This window comes from Sabethes cyaneus, chromosome 3 (genome assembly GCF_943734655.1).
Source record: "Sabethes cyaneus chromosome 3, idSabCyanKW18_F2, whole genome shotgun sequence".
Classification (NCBI taxonomy): Eukaryota; Metazoa; Arthropoda; class Insecta; order Diptera; family Culicidae; genus Sabethes; species Sabethes cyaneus.
In genome coordinates, this window is record NC_071355.1 from 82,969,984 (window position 1) to 82,986,489 (window position 16,506).

The following is a 16,506-nucleotide window of genomic DNA, read 5'->3' on the forward strand; positions in this document are numbered from 1 at the left end:
AATTTGCTGAATATTCTTGCGGTTTTGTAATATATTATACATCATATGATATTTTTCTGTAGAATGAGTGAAAATACGACAACAGTTTATCCAGTTTTGGTGAAAGCGGAATGAAAATAGATGTTCGTTACACTGATACTCTAGCGTGCCACCCCGTTGTCCGCAACATGCATAACAGAGGGTGCTAGTATGCAAGTAAAATGTGCAGGACGATGGTTTTTAAAGGATTTTCTTCTAAAGGCCCAGACACAATGCATACGGATTTTACTACGTTGCGGAAATTTGACAGAAAACCCATGGAAAAACTGTCAAATTGCCGCAACGTAGTAAAATCCGTATGCATTGTGTCTGGGCCTTAAGTGTCATGCATGTCAGTTCGTCAGTGGATAATCCTTTTAATATTGCTACGACCAGTTCAACAGGAAAGGGTGGGAAATTTCTTTACCTTTCTTTTGGGCTACCTTGGCTCCCCTCCGAACCGATTTCTCGAAAGCACCACAAAGGTACTTTTGTAGGGTTTTATACTTTAACATTTTTACAGTCGACTGGCAGCGCTTCTGCCAGATGTTTTCGCGCGCTATTTCGTGCTTGTGTGTATCGCAGTTCTGCTTCTGCTATTTCGAACCGATCTTGTTCTGGATTATTTAGCAGGTTTTTATCCTCAATTTTGTGCAGAACAGTTTATAATTCAACTAATCCTATAGTGACAGTGAGTCAACATAAATTTTTTTAACAACTTTAACACGTTTGATAAAGAGTAATTGCAACAGCAGATATGGCTGATGAAGACCAGCGCCTTCGTGATATACAAAGGGAATATCTGGATTTCCTGGATGATGAGGTAATGCCTTTGCCCTTTTTCCAATCTTGAGCGATTTTAAATACTATTAATTCCTATAGGAGGATCAAGCGACGTACACAAACCATGTCCGTAAAATGATAACGGACAATGCAAAACGCCTTGTAGTAAACGTTAATGACCTGCGTCGGAAAAATCCGATGCGTGCGCAGGCACTGTTGAATAGTGCCTTCGACGAGCAGTTGGCTTTTTCGCGTGCATTAAAGGAATACGTTTCGACGGTCGATCCTAGTTATGCCAAAACGCATGAGGATTTTTTCGTTGCTTTTGAGGGCAGCTTCGGTAACAAGCATGTCACTCCCCGTTCGCTCACTTCAAGTTATTTGGGAAATTTAGTATGCGTAGAAGGCATCGTAACTAAAGTGTCACTCATTAGGCCAAAAGTGGTGAAAAGTGTACACTATTGCGATGCTACCAAGAAGGTAATGGAGCGCCGATACACTGACTTAACTTCATTTGAAGCAGTTCCCTCCAGTGCTGTCTATCCAACTAAAGATGACGATGGCAATCCGCTGGAGACGGAATTTGGCCTGTCGGTGTACAAGGACCACCAGACATTAAGCATCCAGGAAATGCCCGAGAAAGCCCCTGCAGGGCAATTGCCCCGATCAGTAGACGTGATTTGCGACGATGATCTGGTTGATCGCTGTAAGCCTGGTGATCGAGTGCAGATTGTGGGTAACTATCGCTGTTTACCTGGAAAGCAAGGCGGATATACCACTGGAACTTTCCGAACCATTTTGATCGCCAATAACGTGTCGCAGCTGAATAAGGAAAGTACGCTCAATGTTACCAGAGAGGAAATTAATTTATGTAAAAAATTGGCCAAGAATAACGATATATTTGAACTTTTATCTAAGAGTTTGGCTCCATCGATCCACGGTCATGAATACGTTAAAAAGGCGATTTTGTGCTTATTACTGGGTGGAATTGAAAAAAATTTAGCGAACGGGACTAGGTTGCGAGGGGATGTTAACGTCCTGCTAATTGGTGATCCTAGTGTGGCCAAATCGCAGTTGCTGCGTTACGTATTGAACACGGCACCTCGTGCCATTACAACTACTGGACGAGGTTCCAGCGGTGTTGGTCTGACAGCAGCTGTTACTACGGATCAAGAAACTGGAGAACGACGATTGGAAGCTGGCGCTATGGTGCTAGCCGATCGTGGTGTTGTCTGTATTGACGAGTTTGATAAGATGAGTGACATTGATCGGACAGCCATACACGAAGTGATGGAACAAGGTAGAGTTACCATTTCGAAGGCCGGCATCCACGCTGCTCTTAATGCTAGATGCTCGGTTCTAGCGGCAGCCAATCCTGTGTATGGAAGGGTAAGATTTGAGTAATCATTTTGAATGTTTTTATGTTCCTATCTAAGAAGATTATTTTACATCTTGCAGTACGACCAGTACAAAACACCCATGGAAAACATTGGATTGCAAGATTCACTGCTTTCCCGTTTTGATTTGTTGTTTGTTATGCTTGACGTAATCGACAGCGATCACGATCGAATGATTTCGGATCACGTTGTACGAATGCATCGCTATCGGAATCCTAAAGAGCAAGATGGAGATGTTCTTCCGATGGGAATTAGCGCAGTAGACATGTTGTCTACCATTAATCCTGAAACCCGTGATGATAAGGAAACGCCAATGTACGAAAAGTACGATCCACTATTGCACGGAAGTACACGTAAGCGTACGGATCAGATTTTGTCGATGGAATTCATGCGCAAATACATACATATTGCGAAATGTTTAAAGCCGAAGTTGACGGAGGCGGCTTGTGAACTCATTTCAAATGAATACTCTCGTTTGCGGTCACAAGACCTGATGGATTCGGACGTTGCACGAACGCAGCCAGTCACAGCTCGTACACTGGAGACGCTCATTCGTCTGTCAACTGCCCACGCTAAGGCACGTATGGCACGAACCGTGGCAGAAAAAGATGCCCAAGCGGCTATAGAGTTGATCCAGTTTGCTTACTTTAAGAAGGTTCTAGAAAAAGAGAAAAAGAAGAGGAAACGAACGGAGGATGGTTCCGAGGATGAGGAAGAGGAGCAAAATGAGGATGTTGATGAACAGGAAACTGTCAGCAGTCAGAGCACTCGCGCCAGTCGTCGTGCAAAGCGTACCCGCGTTGAAGATCAGGACGAATCAGATACGGAAGAGCTGGTTTCAACCGTACCGGATGCTGGTGATTTAACAAAACGTGCTTCTATTTCGGCAGTAGCTTCCCGCCCAAGCGAAGCTGCTTCTACGATGCCGATGGAAACGGATTCAGAAGTTGAAGTAATTTCAGAAGACCGCTTCAAACTATTTAAACAGGGAGTGCATCAAGCCTTCCGCCAGGCACGTGAACAATCCATTGCCCTGGCTCGGCTGACAAAGAGTATTGACGAAAGCAGTGGAACAGAGGCGTTCAGTCAGGGTGAAGTAAGGGCTGCTATCGCAAGGATGACCGACGATAATCAAATCATGATGCATGATGATATTGTCTTTTTGATCTAGGACTGTGCCGTACCCGTACGTTTCCCTAAAATTGAATGTGTGTACCTATTTTTGTTCATGAATAATATTTTACTTCAACTATAAATAACAGCAGCCATTGAATATGTTTTCTGTGCAAATTTGATGTTTTCCCTTTTGGTAAACAGTCGAATGACATCGTAGAATGATTATTTTTGCATTTAAGGAAATTTATTCGCATGTCATTTCGTACAAGAAACAGAGATTCGATCTTGCTCTTTGTCATGTCAACTTTTCTTAAGTTTTATGCTATTTGCCTATAAATCCATTAAACAATATCTGCTTGAGTTATTATTCTACATTCAATTACCCAACGTTACCGTTCGATAGTAGGCCGTATGAATAAAAGAGTTGGAGCAAATGCTCCCATACGATTTAAACGGAAAAAGCAAAGCAAACTGTTTTATTCATACGGCCTAGTATCACCACTTTGTAATTTTCGTCCGAAAAAAAAACTCGTATAGCATCATATGTTATTATGCGAGACAGACCCACACTGGGGACCGGTATCGAACGCAATTAATGCGTTAGAATTTTCTCAAGCATTTTAATACTTCACCACTTGGCGCAAGACCTTTTGGGACATATTTGGAAAAGCTAAAAAATACTTTCCCACCTAACGTTTGGCATTTGACTACTTCACAGACAGATATTGCAGTAGTTAATAGGTCTATGCCTCGAATCGACTCAGGTATTGCCCCAAATCCGGTAGAAACAAGACTACCAGGATCGCAGCGAACAAGATGGTTGGACCAGGTAGAGTGAGATCTGACCGAGAGTACTCGGTGTCCGAAGAATTGGAGAGCGATAGACCACAAACGAGTTAACTGGAGAAACCTTGTTCAACAGGCTTTGTCTTAGACGGCGAGCCACTTAAATAAGTTAAGTATGTAACATATCATACAACGTAATTTATCCCTCCCATGGGTAGGTGGTTTGACGCGTACTTCGGCCAAACGACCTAAAAATTCTTAGTTCCGCATGTAGAATGTTTATAGTTTAAGTTGGATATATGTGTAGTATGTAGTATTGCATAATTTAGCTTTATGTGTAGCATGTGTCTCGTAAAGCGGAATGGAGCGAAATCGAACGGATTTGATTTTAAATTCAATCCGTTTGGGCCGAAGCACCGGGAGGGCTTAATCGGTTCCCTAGATGAATTGCTGGTATGCACAGAAATTTCTCTAGAAAACTGAAACCAAATCCTACCCACTATTCATGAGATTTTGACTTACTCATGAAAATTAAAATGTATCGCTAGTTAGAACGAACGAGTGTTCAAAAATGATGTGATGTCTTTATTTGCGTAATCGAGACATTTTCTATGAGATTGCCATAGAATTTGTGGCTGTTATGCGATTATGGACAGCACAGCACTGAAAAATATACACACACGTACATGTATACATGTGTATGCATGTATGAGTGTGCATGGGTGTATAGGTACGAATGAATATATGTTTGAGTGTTCTATGATGAGTCGGAAATTCTTCTTATACCTATGCTGCCACATTACAATTATTAATGGGCAGGAAGTTATAGTCAGTAGATGTGTTTCCTGTATCAGTTTCCTATGCTATTATTACTAATTATTATTACTAATATTGCTATCGTTGCTGTTACTGTCACCTCTATTGTATTGTTTTGGATGTAATTATAATTTTTTTTTTTTTTTTTTTTTTTTTTTCTTTCCCTCCTTTATTAGAATGATTTGCATGTCTTGTGACTAACCGCGTTAACGGTATTCAACTAACAACATAAAATGATCATGTATGACGCTGTTTGTCTCCCAAGGGCCTTCCTAATGCTGATGAGCCTCTGTCGGAGAGTCCATCAAGTCGAACGGTGGCAACTCACCGGCGGCCTGCTCCTCTCCATTCTTGCGGCTGTCGTCGCGGTCGGACTTAGTGGATCACTCGAAAAGATTTATAGCCTCGATATATATCTTGTTCTGTCCATTGCCCAATGCTGGCAGACTTCAACTGAAATTCCATTTCTAACTAAATCTTTTTAGAGTCAAAACTTCTTCAAGTAAAAACAGGTATTCGATTCTCTGGCTGATTCAAGCGATAGCGAAGGGCTGTCCTCAATCATTTCCACTTCCTAAAATGGGGTCATAGTACATAATATATGGCCGTGGTATGAGGATTTATTTTTCGATTCAATACCATCCTCACAGAATTATCAACGTTGTTAACATCTTATTAAGTCTTGCTTTAGTGACAGCTTGCACTTAAGACCTAACACGGCATATATACATATCTCCAAGTGAAGTTCTTTTTGATCCACCTCATCCCTTCTTAGTTACAGAATCATTTCAATTGACCACGGTCTGAAGAGCATACCGACAAATCGGTTGACTACCGCTACAAATATGCAATTAATGCCACCGGGAATAATACGAGCGAGTACCAGTCCCCATTACATCGCATCTGCTCTATTTTTCGGAAGTTCAAGTAGTTTTTCGATAGTTCTGAGCGATAATATTGCTCTTGAATAATATTCCGCACAAAATATTCGAAAATTTACGCCATCAGCTACAATACTGCAAAGATGGTAGATAAAGAGGCGGCTGTGGTTTTTAATGAGCATAGGTTGTGGAACAGCGCTGGGTCAATCGTGATGACATGGGTATTTGGAAGATGAGTAGCGTCCAGCCTAGCGAGTAGTTAGTCGGTAGTAGCATAGGTGATGGACAGACATAGAATTCTCGTGATATTACTAACTTGAAAATTGCAATCAACATGTTGACTAAAAAATTCCTCTTTTCTTTTCTTTTCTTTTCTGCCTGATCTCTATCGCTTCTTCTCACGGCAACAATAATGTTGCCGTGAGGGGAGGCAAGAGACCAGCCACAGATGACCACACTGGTGACAACGATGGAGAGGACGGCCGGCGTGGAGCCTGCTTCAGGTTTAAGATTGACTACGAACAAGATGAGGAAACAAACAAAGGAAGGAGAAAACAAGATAAGTACAAGCCATCTTATGCTATATTAACCAAGCACACAATTATATCAAGCCAAGTTCTGTCACTCTTCTTCCGCCCATTAATCCATAATCACCAATACATTATGGAGCTAGCGTAATCCGCACGGATTCTTTTAACATTATCACAACCACCTTATCTCAGCCCTGGACAGACTTGGCTCTAACTGCCCCACCTTGTGCTGCAAACAGAAACAGAAACAGAAACATATCATACAACGTAATTTATATAATTCATAAACAACACGATCCATTAAAAAGGTTCTAAGTCTAACCCCCCTCACCTTTCAGCTCTTTCCCTTTCATTCCAAAAAATTTTCATTACTTTCCCCTACCGTCCCTTCATCCCTTCCTGCATTATTAGTTTTTTTTGCGTTGAGTTAAAATCGCACTGTGATCATTTGAAACGACGATGTATTGCTTTACCTGCTATCAATATAACCACGTCAAGTAGATGTTCTTTAAAACGTTTACTTAACCTTTGTTCAGCCTTTTTATACGGCTAAGTTTTGTGATAGATTGAAATTATTCTTAATCAAGTTATGTTTGTTTATTTGGTTATTCACTTACAATGCTTATTTCCTTGCGTGATCAAAATCTGAGAGATTCTTTTAAGAGACTTTTTTTCGAAATTTGATTTGAAATGTATCATATAACTTTTTCTGAGACACCGGTGATCAATCACACTTCAACTAACAATAACTTCAACTAGCATTTGGTTAGTTTTGCTGAGATGTTACATCGAATTGTATCAAAATTACTAGATAGGTAGTGATAGCACCCATTGTCTGAAAAGAAGTAACAATTAGCATACATTAGGAAAAAAATCTACTGCTCATAAATATATGCACCGAAAAGATTAAAGCATTATCGAAATCGAACCACTTGCAAGAGATAATCGACGTTCTTTGATAAATTTGGTTGGAGAAATGGAGTAACTGAAAACATTCACATTAAATAATATACACGTGGCTTTAGTTTACTGACATTTACCTTGTCTCGAATTTCTTCATCATTTATCAGTTCAATTGACTTGTGGAGAAGTTTTCCCATTTTTTTCGACTGTAAAGAAATAGATGTCTCAATTACATTTAAGGATGAGAAAAATTGATTGACAATGTATTTACTTTTAAAAATTTAAATTAAAATGTGGAGAAATCTCAGTACCTAGAACTCGGTTATTGAACATGTTTGAATTTACCAAAGTAGTTGCAGTTCAAAGGGTTAATAAATGTTTCGTTACTGTTAGTTTTATAAAATAAATACGAACGAACGATCACGATGAGTTACGTTGACTAAAATTTGGATTGTTGATGGTTGTCCTGTCGATAATAATGATTCTGATTGGGTCTTACCTCCGAACGAACCATTTCTCCGAGTATTGTGCTTAACAGTTGATAAATGGAGTAATAAATGCTCCAGCACAAGTTGTTGATTCCCATGTAAATAGTTTCACGATTCTTGTCAACTAACGCGCGATACATCGTAAACCCGCTAAAAATGGTAACACATGTCGACCCCAAGTGAGTCATCAACAGTTGTAAACCGAAATTTTCATTATATTTATCGATTAATTCTACTAGGCTGTGGTACAGATCAGCCATTTCTGTCACATGGATTAGTAGATAGGTTCGATTCTTCGACACATAAAAAAGTCGGAAATTATTAGAATGCTCCATTTCGGTTGGTAGTAGTTCACTAACAATCGGAGTATTTAGCAGTTAGCTTGGATGATTTGCTCGAAATGATAATCATACATACCAAAGATACCTGTTTAGCTCCTTGAAGCGATACTGTATCGAATACTGCACTATGTAGTGCTGTCCACTGATAGTTGTTATCATAATATTAGTAAAGCTAACACTACAATAGGCTGCAACGAATGCTAGTACGGATCCTACTGCATGATATGTTAAAAAACCAGCTATTATAAGAATACCAAACAGCAATGTACCATTTGTAATCACTACTGTGTTGAACCAACGATTTTGACGTTTCAAATTATTTCTATGGCCTAAAAATTGAAGCTGAATAAAGTACTGTTAAAAATACACGAAAAAGAAAAATACTGAAATTAAATACTTTTATATCAAAGTTATGAATTTCCATTAACAATTCCATTGCTTTTTTACGATGAATAGCGTTTAAAATCGTTGTGCCGAACAAGAAAAAAGTTGATATTAACACTGAATAACGCATGCCATTACGCGAGATGACCGATTTTGATTGACTTTTTGCAAAATCAAAATGCAGATTCAGAAAAAAAATCGCCAGTTGCAGTAGTGCTGCGACAACGAACGAATATGGAATCCGTTTGTAAGTGGGAACTGTTCCGGACTTCCGGTACACCAAGGGGGATAGCCCGAACCGGTTACTAAACCAATGTCCAACCCAGAGTACGTCGAAGAAAGTGTCGTGTCGACGAAGGTTCGCGAGAAACGCTGACATTGCGTTAGCGCTGAAGCACAAGTCTCCTCGAAGACTGACACCAACTAGCCCGAAAAGTTATTCATCCCATCACGGATGCATCGAACGGTAGGATATTAATTTCTGATATGCATTAGAATAATTGCTAACTATGAAACGTAATATTAAATTTATGATCTGCAATTTATTAAAATGAATGATATGTCACAGTTGAATTATGGAACACAATTAAACGAAAACAATGTTTTTGATGTTCTCAGTAGTAATTATTTTAATTGCAAGTGACATGGTTTATAACTTTTAATTTATAATTTTTAAATTAGTTGAAATTGCAATACCAATTTCACAGAAAAAGTACTACTGAAATTTACAGGCGCTTCAATTTTTTAAGTGTTGTACAGTCACTCCACAATTGTAGATAATCCACAGTTATGGATCAACATTGATTTAAAAACTCTGTTAAAGCAAAATTAATCATTCAACTTGATTGCAACTATTTTTTATGTGTAGTTTAATTGTTTATACACTCTTTTAAACAGTGGTTTACTTGTTAACTTCACCATGTGTTGCTTGAGAGGTCGATTTGTTTGATGAAGTCTTTTGCGGTTCGATTTCATCGCGCATCGTGTTGGCGATTTCATCGCCAAGAAAGAGCTCCATTTTCATAAGGTGTTTTTTGGTTGATTGTCAACCACGAAACCCATAACAATGAAAGTTTTTATTAGATTCAATTAGTATTCAACAGAAAATACCGCAATATATCTAGTTATTTCACAAAAAACTAGGACATCAAGCGAAATATATATGATCCATAATTGTGGGGAATAATGTATATTTCCACTATTATGAATCAATAAAAACTCTACTTCTCTCTAAAAGGAAAAGGAAATTGTAAAGGAAGTTGTTGATAATTTATAAAAAAGTAACGAAAATTGTCCGTTGGCTGACGTTTTTTTTGGTCAAGGCATGGAACTTAAAAACGTGAAGTTTTTAATTTACTCTTTTAACCTACATCATTTTTAGCACCCGAAAATTTACTCAAATAGGCGTAATTTTTTTATCTTTCAATATTTTTCACCAAATTTGGGAATTTTTCCGAAAATCTTTTCTATTTTCATAATATCTCCGAATCATGGCCATCTGTCACATAGTTCCTGAAGTATTCCGATGTTCCTTGGGGGACCGCGACATGGCCTTTTTACATAATGTTGCTAAATATTTGACATTTGTAGGAAACATGCTGATTGTCTTTAACAAATCATCGACTGTGGTCATATCAGTTACTTTGCTGCAGTTACAATCCATGGTGCGCGTTATCTGGATCCGGAGGGACACTGAGAAACCGGAACCGGTTTCCATAGAAGGATATTTCAGCATCAGTAAAATATGTTATATCGCATATCAAAAATCATCAGCACTTCATAATATAGCGATTGTTGACCATTTCATGTCTCTTAGAGGCCATAGGCCCATTTTATGTGCTGGACAAATTTATTCGAAATCCATACCGTGCTTGGATCAGAGAACAAAATCTCCCTGCGGCCATATGACCTCTGAGAAACATGAGACGGTTCCCAATCGCTATTTTGTGAAGTGCTGATGTTTTTTGATATGCGACATGACGTATTTTACTGATGCTGAAATGCCCCTCTATGGGAACCGGTTCCGGATTCCCGTTGTCCTGTAACTGCAGCAAAGTAACTGATATTGCGTTTATTGCTATTCACAGCAAAAATCTTTCGAACTTGATTTAATTGCTTCCGTTGATTCATAATATGTAACGCTTTTATCCATAACTGTGACCATTAATTGCACTGATCCATAGTTGTGGGTTAGACAGAGGTAGAATAACTGCTTAAATTGTGGTTTTACGATTATTATTCAACCAAAACAGTTAATTATCTTGAAAGCTTATACAATTAGCTTCGTATTTTTCCTATCAGAGCTAAGGTGACATTTAAGTTAATTTTTTTATTCTATAATTTAGCGTGAAATACGCCTTAGTAGATCCATAACTGTGGAGTGACTGTATACCCGTTCCTGTAAATTTGAGACTCGTCCTGAAATTCATCATTTTGCCTTGGAATGGAATTATTATTTACTAGCTGACCCTTGTCGGGTCTTAATATTGACTAATGTTTTATGTAAGAGTCTAAAATTTCTCGAGTTCGATTAGTTTTTTGAGTTACGCAAAAATTTGTCTTATTTGTATGAGAGTCTTTATCTCCCTACCACAGGGGTGAAGGGTCTCAAACCATCACAAAATAAATTCATGCCCCAAAATCCCGCACATGCCAAATTTGGTTCCATTTGCTTGATTAGTTCTCGAGTTATGAGGAAATTTGTAATTCATTTATATGGGAGCCCACCCTTTTAAAGTGGGGAGGGGTCATACTGCACCATAGAAAAAAATCCTGCCTCTAGAAACCCCCACATGCCAAATAGGGTTCTATTTGCTTGATTACTTCTCGAATTATGAGGAAATGTGTATTTCATTTGTAAAAGAGCCCTCCCTCTCCTAAATAGGGGAGGGATCGTAATTCACCATAGAAAAAATTCTTGCCTCCAAAAACTCCCACGTGTCAAATTAGTTTTCGAGATATGAGGTAATTTGTATTTCATTTGTATGGGAACCACCCTCAAAATTCGCCATAGAAAAAATTTCTGCCTCCTAAAACCTCCACAATCCAAATTTGGTTCTATTTGCTTGATTAGTTCTCGAGTTATGAGGAAATTTGTATTTCATTTGTATGGGAGCCCCTCCTCTTAAAGAGGGGAGGGGTCCTAATTCCTCATAGAAAAAATTTCTGCCTTCTAGAACTCTCCCATGCCAAATTTGTATTTCATTTGTATGGGAGCCAAATGGTGAGTTGACAACCTGGAAGGAGCGTCAAACACAGCTCTGGTCCTCACAAGCTCCCGCCTCACGCCTCCACGAGTCATATGATACCAAATGCGACGTAGCCTGGGCAATGTGGTCAATCTGACAATAGCGAAGTGAGGAGGTGCGACGCGAATACTGGCGCGGTAACCATAGCATGGCGGTAGAGGAAATGCTTCGTCAAACACGAGCGTTTGTTCACCAAGGAGGTGCGGCTCAAACAGCGTCTGTTCTCCATGTTAGGGGCGGCTGATTATTATACTCGTCCTTATGCCAGCAGGGACTCCTCCAGCAAGACAGGGGGTTAGGGGCAGGCTCAACAAGCCGCCCTGGAAAACTAAAAGTTACCAACAACGAAGAAGAAAATAGGGATCGGAACAATCGGCGTCGACCCACGCGACGAAATAAGGACTACGATTGGAAACTCGGGACATGGAATTGCAAATCGCTCGGCTTCCCGGGTTGCGATAGGATAATATATGATGAATTACATCCCCGAAACTTCGAAGTCGTAGCACTGCAGGAACTTTGCTGGACAGGACAGAAGGTATGGAAAAGCGGGCATCGAGCGGCTACTTTCTACTAGAGCTGTGGCACCACCAACGAGCTGGGAACCGGCTTTATAGTACTGGGAAAGATGCGCCAGCGTGTGATTGGTTGGCAACCGATCAACGCAAGGATGTGCAAGTTGAGGATTAAGGGCCGTTTCTTCAATTACAGTATCATCAATGTGCATTGCCCACACGAAGGGAGAGCCGATGACGAGAAGGAGGCGGTCTACGCGCAGCTGGAGCAGGTGTATGATGGCTGTCCGCGACGGGACGTGAAAATCGTCGTCGGTGACATGAACGCGCAGGTAGGACGGGAAGCTATATAAAGACCGGTAATCGGGCCAAACAGCCTGCATGCCGCAACGAACGATAACGGCCAACGATGCGTCAATTTTGCAGCTTCCCGCGGAATGGTAGTCCGAAGTACCTTCTTCCCCCGCAAAGATATCCACAAGGCCACCTGGAGATCACCAGACCAACGAATAGAAAACCAAATTGACCATATTCTAATTGACGGTAAATTCTTCTCTTATGTTATAAACGTTCGCACCTACCGCAGTGCGAATATAGATTCGGATCATTTCCTAGTTGCAGTCTGCATGCGCTCAAAACTCTCGACGGTGCATAACACGCGTCGAAGTCGTACGTCGCGACCCAACATCGAGCAGCTACGAGTCACCGGAGTTGCCTAGGAATACGCGCGGCAGCTGGAAGCAGCGCTACCAACGGAAGAGCAACTTGGCGCAGCAACTCTTGAAGATGGTTGGAAAGGCATTAAGACCGCCATCGGTAGCACTGCTCTAGCGGCACTAGGTACAATAAATCCGAACCGAAGAAACGATTGGTTCGACGGTGAATGCGAGTAATTAGTGCAGGAGAAGAATGCAGCACGTGCGAGGATGCTGCAACACCGTACGAGGGCGAATGTGGATCGATATAAACAAGCACGGAACAGGCAAAACTCGGTCTTCCGGAGGAAAAAGCGCCAACAGGAAGATCGGGATCGCGAGGCGATGGAAGAACTGTACCGTGCTAACGATAAACGGAGGTTCTACGAGAAGTTAAACCGTTCGCGCAAAGGCCATGTGCCGCAGGCCGATATGTGTCGAGACTCAGACGGTAATCTTCTCACGAACGAACGTGAGGTGGAAGCAGTATTACGACGAGCACCTTAACAGCGATGTAGCTGAACATGGAGGTGACGATATGGTAATAAATCTTGGAGCACGTGCAGAAGATGACAGAATACCAGCCCCTGACCCCCAGGAGGTAGCAGAAGAGATCGGTCGGCTGAAGAACAATAAAGCGGCTGGGGCTGATCAGCTACCCGGCGAGCTGCTGAAATACGGTGGTGACGCACTGGCTAGAGCGCTGCACTGGGTCATTGTCAAGATTTGGGAGGATGAGCTACTACCGGAGGAGTGGACGGAAGGCATCGTGTGTCCGATCTACAAAAAGGGCGACAAGTTGGATTGTTGCAATTACCGCGCAATCACACTGTTGAACGCCGCCTACAAGGTACTCTCCCAACTTTTATGTCGTCGACTATCACCATTTGCAAAGGAGTTCGTGGGGCAATATCAAGCGGGATTCATGGGTGCCCGTGCCACCACGGACCAGTTTTTCGCGCTTCGGCAAGTGTTGCAGAAATGTCGCGAATACAACGTGCCCACGCATCATTTATTCATCGACTTCAAATCGGCGTACGACACGATCGATCGAGATCAGCTATGGCAGATTATGCACTACTACGGATTTCCGGATAAACTAACGCGATTGGTCAAGGCGACGATGGATCGAGTAATGTGTGTTGTTCGAGTATCAGGGGCAGTCTCGAGTCCCTTTGGATCTCGAAGAGGGTTACGGCAAGGTGATGGGCTTTCATGTTTGCTGTTTAACATCGCTTTGGAGGGTGTGATAAGAAGAGCAGGTATAGACACGAGTGGCACGATATTCACGAAGTCCGTCCAGCTTCTTGGTTTCGCTGACGACGTTGACATCATTACACGTACCTTTGAGAAGATGGCGGAAACGTACATCGGACTGAAAGCTGAAGCCAAACGGATAGGACTTGTCATTAATGTATCGAAAACAAAATACATGAAAGGAAGAGGTTCTAAAGAAGTGAATGCTGACCTCCCTCCCCGGATTCATTTAGACGGTGATGACATCGAGGTGGTAGAAGAGTTCGTGTATCTGGGCTCACTGGTTACCGCAGATAACGACACCAGCAGAGAAATACAAAGACGCATTATGGCAGGAAATCGTGCCTACTTTGGACTCCGTAGGACGCTGCGATCGAACAAAATTCGCCACCGCACGAAGTTAACAATCTACAAGACGCTGATTAGACCGGTAGTCCTTTACGGCCATGAGACATGGACTATGCTCGTGGAGGACCAACGCGCCCTTAGTGTTTTCGAACGGAAGGTGTTGCGCACCATCTACGGCGGAGTGCAGATGGAAGACGGAACGTGGAGGAGGCGAATGAACCATGAATTGCATCAGCTGCTCAGGGAACCACCCATCGCTCACACCGCAAAAATCGGTCGCCTGCGATGGGCTGTGCATGTCGTGAGGATGTCGGACGACTGCCCGGTTAAAAAAGTTCTCAATAACGATCCGACTGGAACGAGACGGCGGGGCGCGCAGCGAGCAAGATGGATCGATCAAGTGGAAGACGACCTGCGGACCCTACGTAGACTACGTGGCTGGCGAATTGCGGCCATGGACCGAGTAGAATGGAGACGACTTCTTCGTGCAGCAGAGGAAACCACGGCCTGGAGCCTGATTAAATAAGTAAGTAAGTAAGTAAGTTGTATGGGAGCCCCCCCTCCTAAACAGGGGAGGGGTGCTAATTCATCAAAAAAAATTCTTGTCTCCGAAAACCCCCACATGCCAAATTTTGTTCCATTTGATTGATTAGTTCTCGAGTTATGAGGAAATTTGTATTTCATTTGTAAGGGAGCTCCCCCCCCCCCCCTCTTAGAGGGCGGAGGGGTCTCTAACCATCATAAGAACCTTCCCCGGCTCCAAAAATCGCTACATGCAAATTTTCACGCCGATCGGTTCAGTAGGTCTCGATTCTATAAGGAACATACCGACAAACAGACAGACAGAAATTCATTTTTGTAGGTATAATTCATAAGTTATTAGGTATTTTAAGAAACTTTCAGGAAAAATGCTTAAGTCTTTTAGAATTGCATAAATATTAAGAATATTTGTTTTTCTTGTGTTTATTAAAAAGTATGTTTTTTTTTTGTTTAATAATAGTCATTTTAACCAGCTTGGGTCATTCGTGACTTCTGCGGGGTTGGGATTTGAACCCGGGTCCTCGGCGTGAGAGGCGTGAATGCTAACCACCACGCCGGGACTGACCTCAAAAAAGTATGTTATATATATCTACAAACATAGTTTGCAGTCCTCAACAGATCGTACATAGAGAAACATCTTTAGATCATCAGCGTATAGTAGCTTGCAGCCCGATGAGATCACCGAGCAGACGTCATTAAAAAATATTATGTACAGTAATGGGCCCAGGTTGCTTCCTTGCGGGACTCCAGATCGACTGCAAAAGCAGTACGACTCAGTAGAGTCGCCTGCTCTCGTTGAATGGTTTCGATCTTACTTGATAAACCACACACTTTGTATGAAAATCGGATCACAGTTTTCAGCATAGTTTACCAATATCTCAGGAACGCCACACGGTAATTATTTGGGACCACTAATCTTTATGTTGTTTATACATTAACTTACGAGAAATATAGTCATTTGCACAGTTTTAGAAACCCGAACTTTAGCTGACTACGGTGCAACTTTTAAAACTAATATTTAAGTCACTTTGACAAGAATCACCTCTTGTAGTACATACAGTATTATGCAGTAATAATAGAGTTAACACTTACCTGTGATCTAATCATTTCACCAAGTAACGTGTTCCGAAGTATATAAATAAAGTAATACATGCTCCAGCATACATAGTTGATGCCCAAATAAATACTTTCCGCATAGATCAACACTCGGTACATAGTAAACCAGCTAAAAATACTAACACAAGCCGATCCTGAGTGCGTAATCAGTAGCTGCAAGCCATAGCTTTGATTGTATTCGTCGATTATCGAGATCAGATCATAGTATAGATCGCCAATGTTTACAATTCGGTTTATCACATAGACTCTATCCTTGGATACTTTGATAAGACGAAAGTTATTTGTATGCTCTACATCTGTCGGCAGTAATTTACTGATGGTCGAAATTAATTTCGATTAGAATA

General features: G+C 41.3%; 2 protein-coding genes across 2 annotated transcripts; one reads left to right on the plus strand and one right to left on the minus strand.

Moving 5' to 3' along the window:
* Window positions 1-674: 674 nt before the first annotated feature.
* Window positions 675-3,629, plus strand: LOC128742786 (DNA replication licensing factor Mcm3). Its single transcript, XM_053839241.1, has 3 exons — window positions 675-841; window positions 901-2,190; window positions 2,260-3,629. The coding sequence occupies exons 1-3, from the start codon at window positions 776-778 to the stop codon at window positions 3,367-3,369; spliced, it is 2,466 nt and encodes an 821-aa protein (XP_053695216.1). The 5' UTR covers window positions 675-775; the 3' UTR covers window positions 3,370-3,629.
* Window positions 3,630-7,093: 3,464 nt separating this feature from the next.
* Window positions 7,094-8,822, minus strand: LOC128739798 (putative gustatory receptor 28b). The gene is made up of 6 exons (XM_053835301.1): window positions 8,674-8,822; window positions 8,136-8,201; window positions 7,730-8,072; window positions 7,368-7,436; window positions 7,226-7,312; window positions 7,094-7,162 (listed from the first exon to the last, which is right to left on the minus strand). Exons 1-6 carry the CDS (start codon window positions 8,820-8,822, stop codon window positions 7,094-7,096), a joined length of 783 nt encoding a protein of 260 aa, XP_053691276.1.
* Window positions 8,823-16,506: the final 7,684 nt, after the last annotated feature.

Bases quoted from the DNA above. Each gene is read 5' to 3' on its own strand.
- LOC128742786 (XM_053839241.1), top strand. From the start codon at position 776: ATGGCTGATGAAGACCAGCGCCTTCGTGATATACAAAGGGAATATCTG. The intron at 842-900 runs GTAATGCCTTTG...TAATTCCTATAG, and splicing joins TGGATTTCCTGGATGATGAG to GAGGATCAAGCGACGTACAC. The intron at 2,191-2,259 runs GTAAGATTTGAG...TACATCTTGCAG, and splicing joins CCAATCCTGTGTATGGAAGG to TACGACCAGTACAAAACACC.
- LOC128739798 (XM_053835301.1), bottom strand. From the start codon at position 8,822: ATGTCAGCGTTTCTCGCGAACCTTCGTCGACACGACACTTTCTTCGAC. The intron at 8,073-8,135 runs GTATGTATGATT...TCCGATTGTTAG, and splicing joins GAGCTAAACAGGTATCTTTG to TGAACTACTACCAACCGAAA. The intron at 7,163-7,225 runs GTGCATATATTT...ACTTCTTTTCAG, and splicing joins ATAATGCTTTAATCTTTTCG to ACAATGGGTGCTATCACTAC.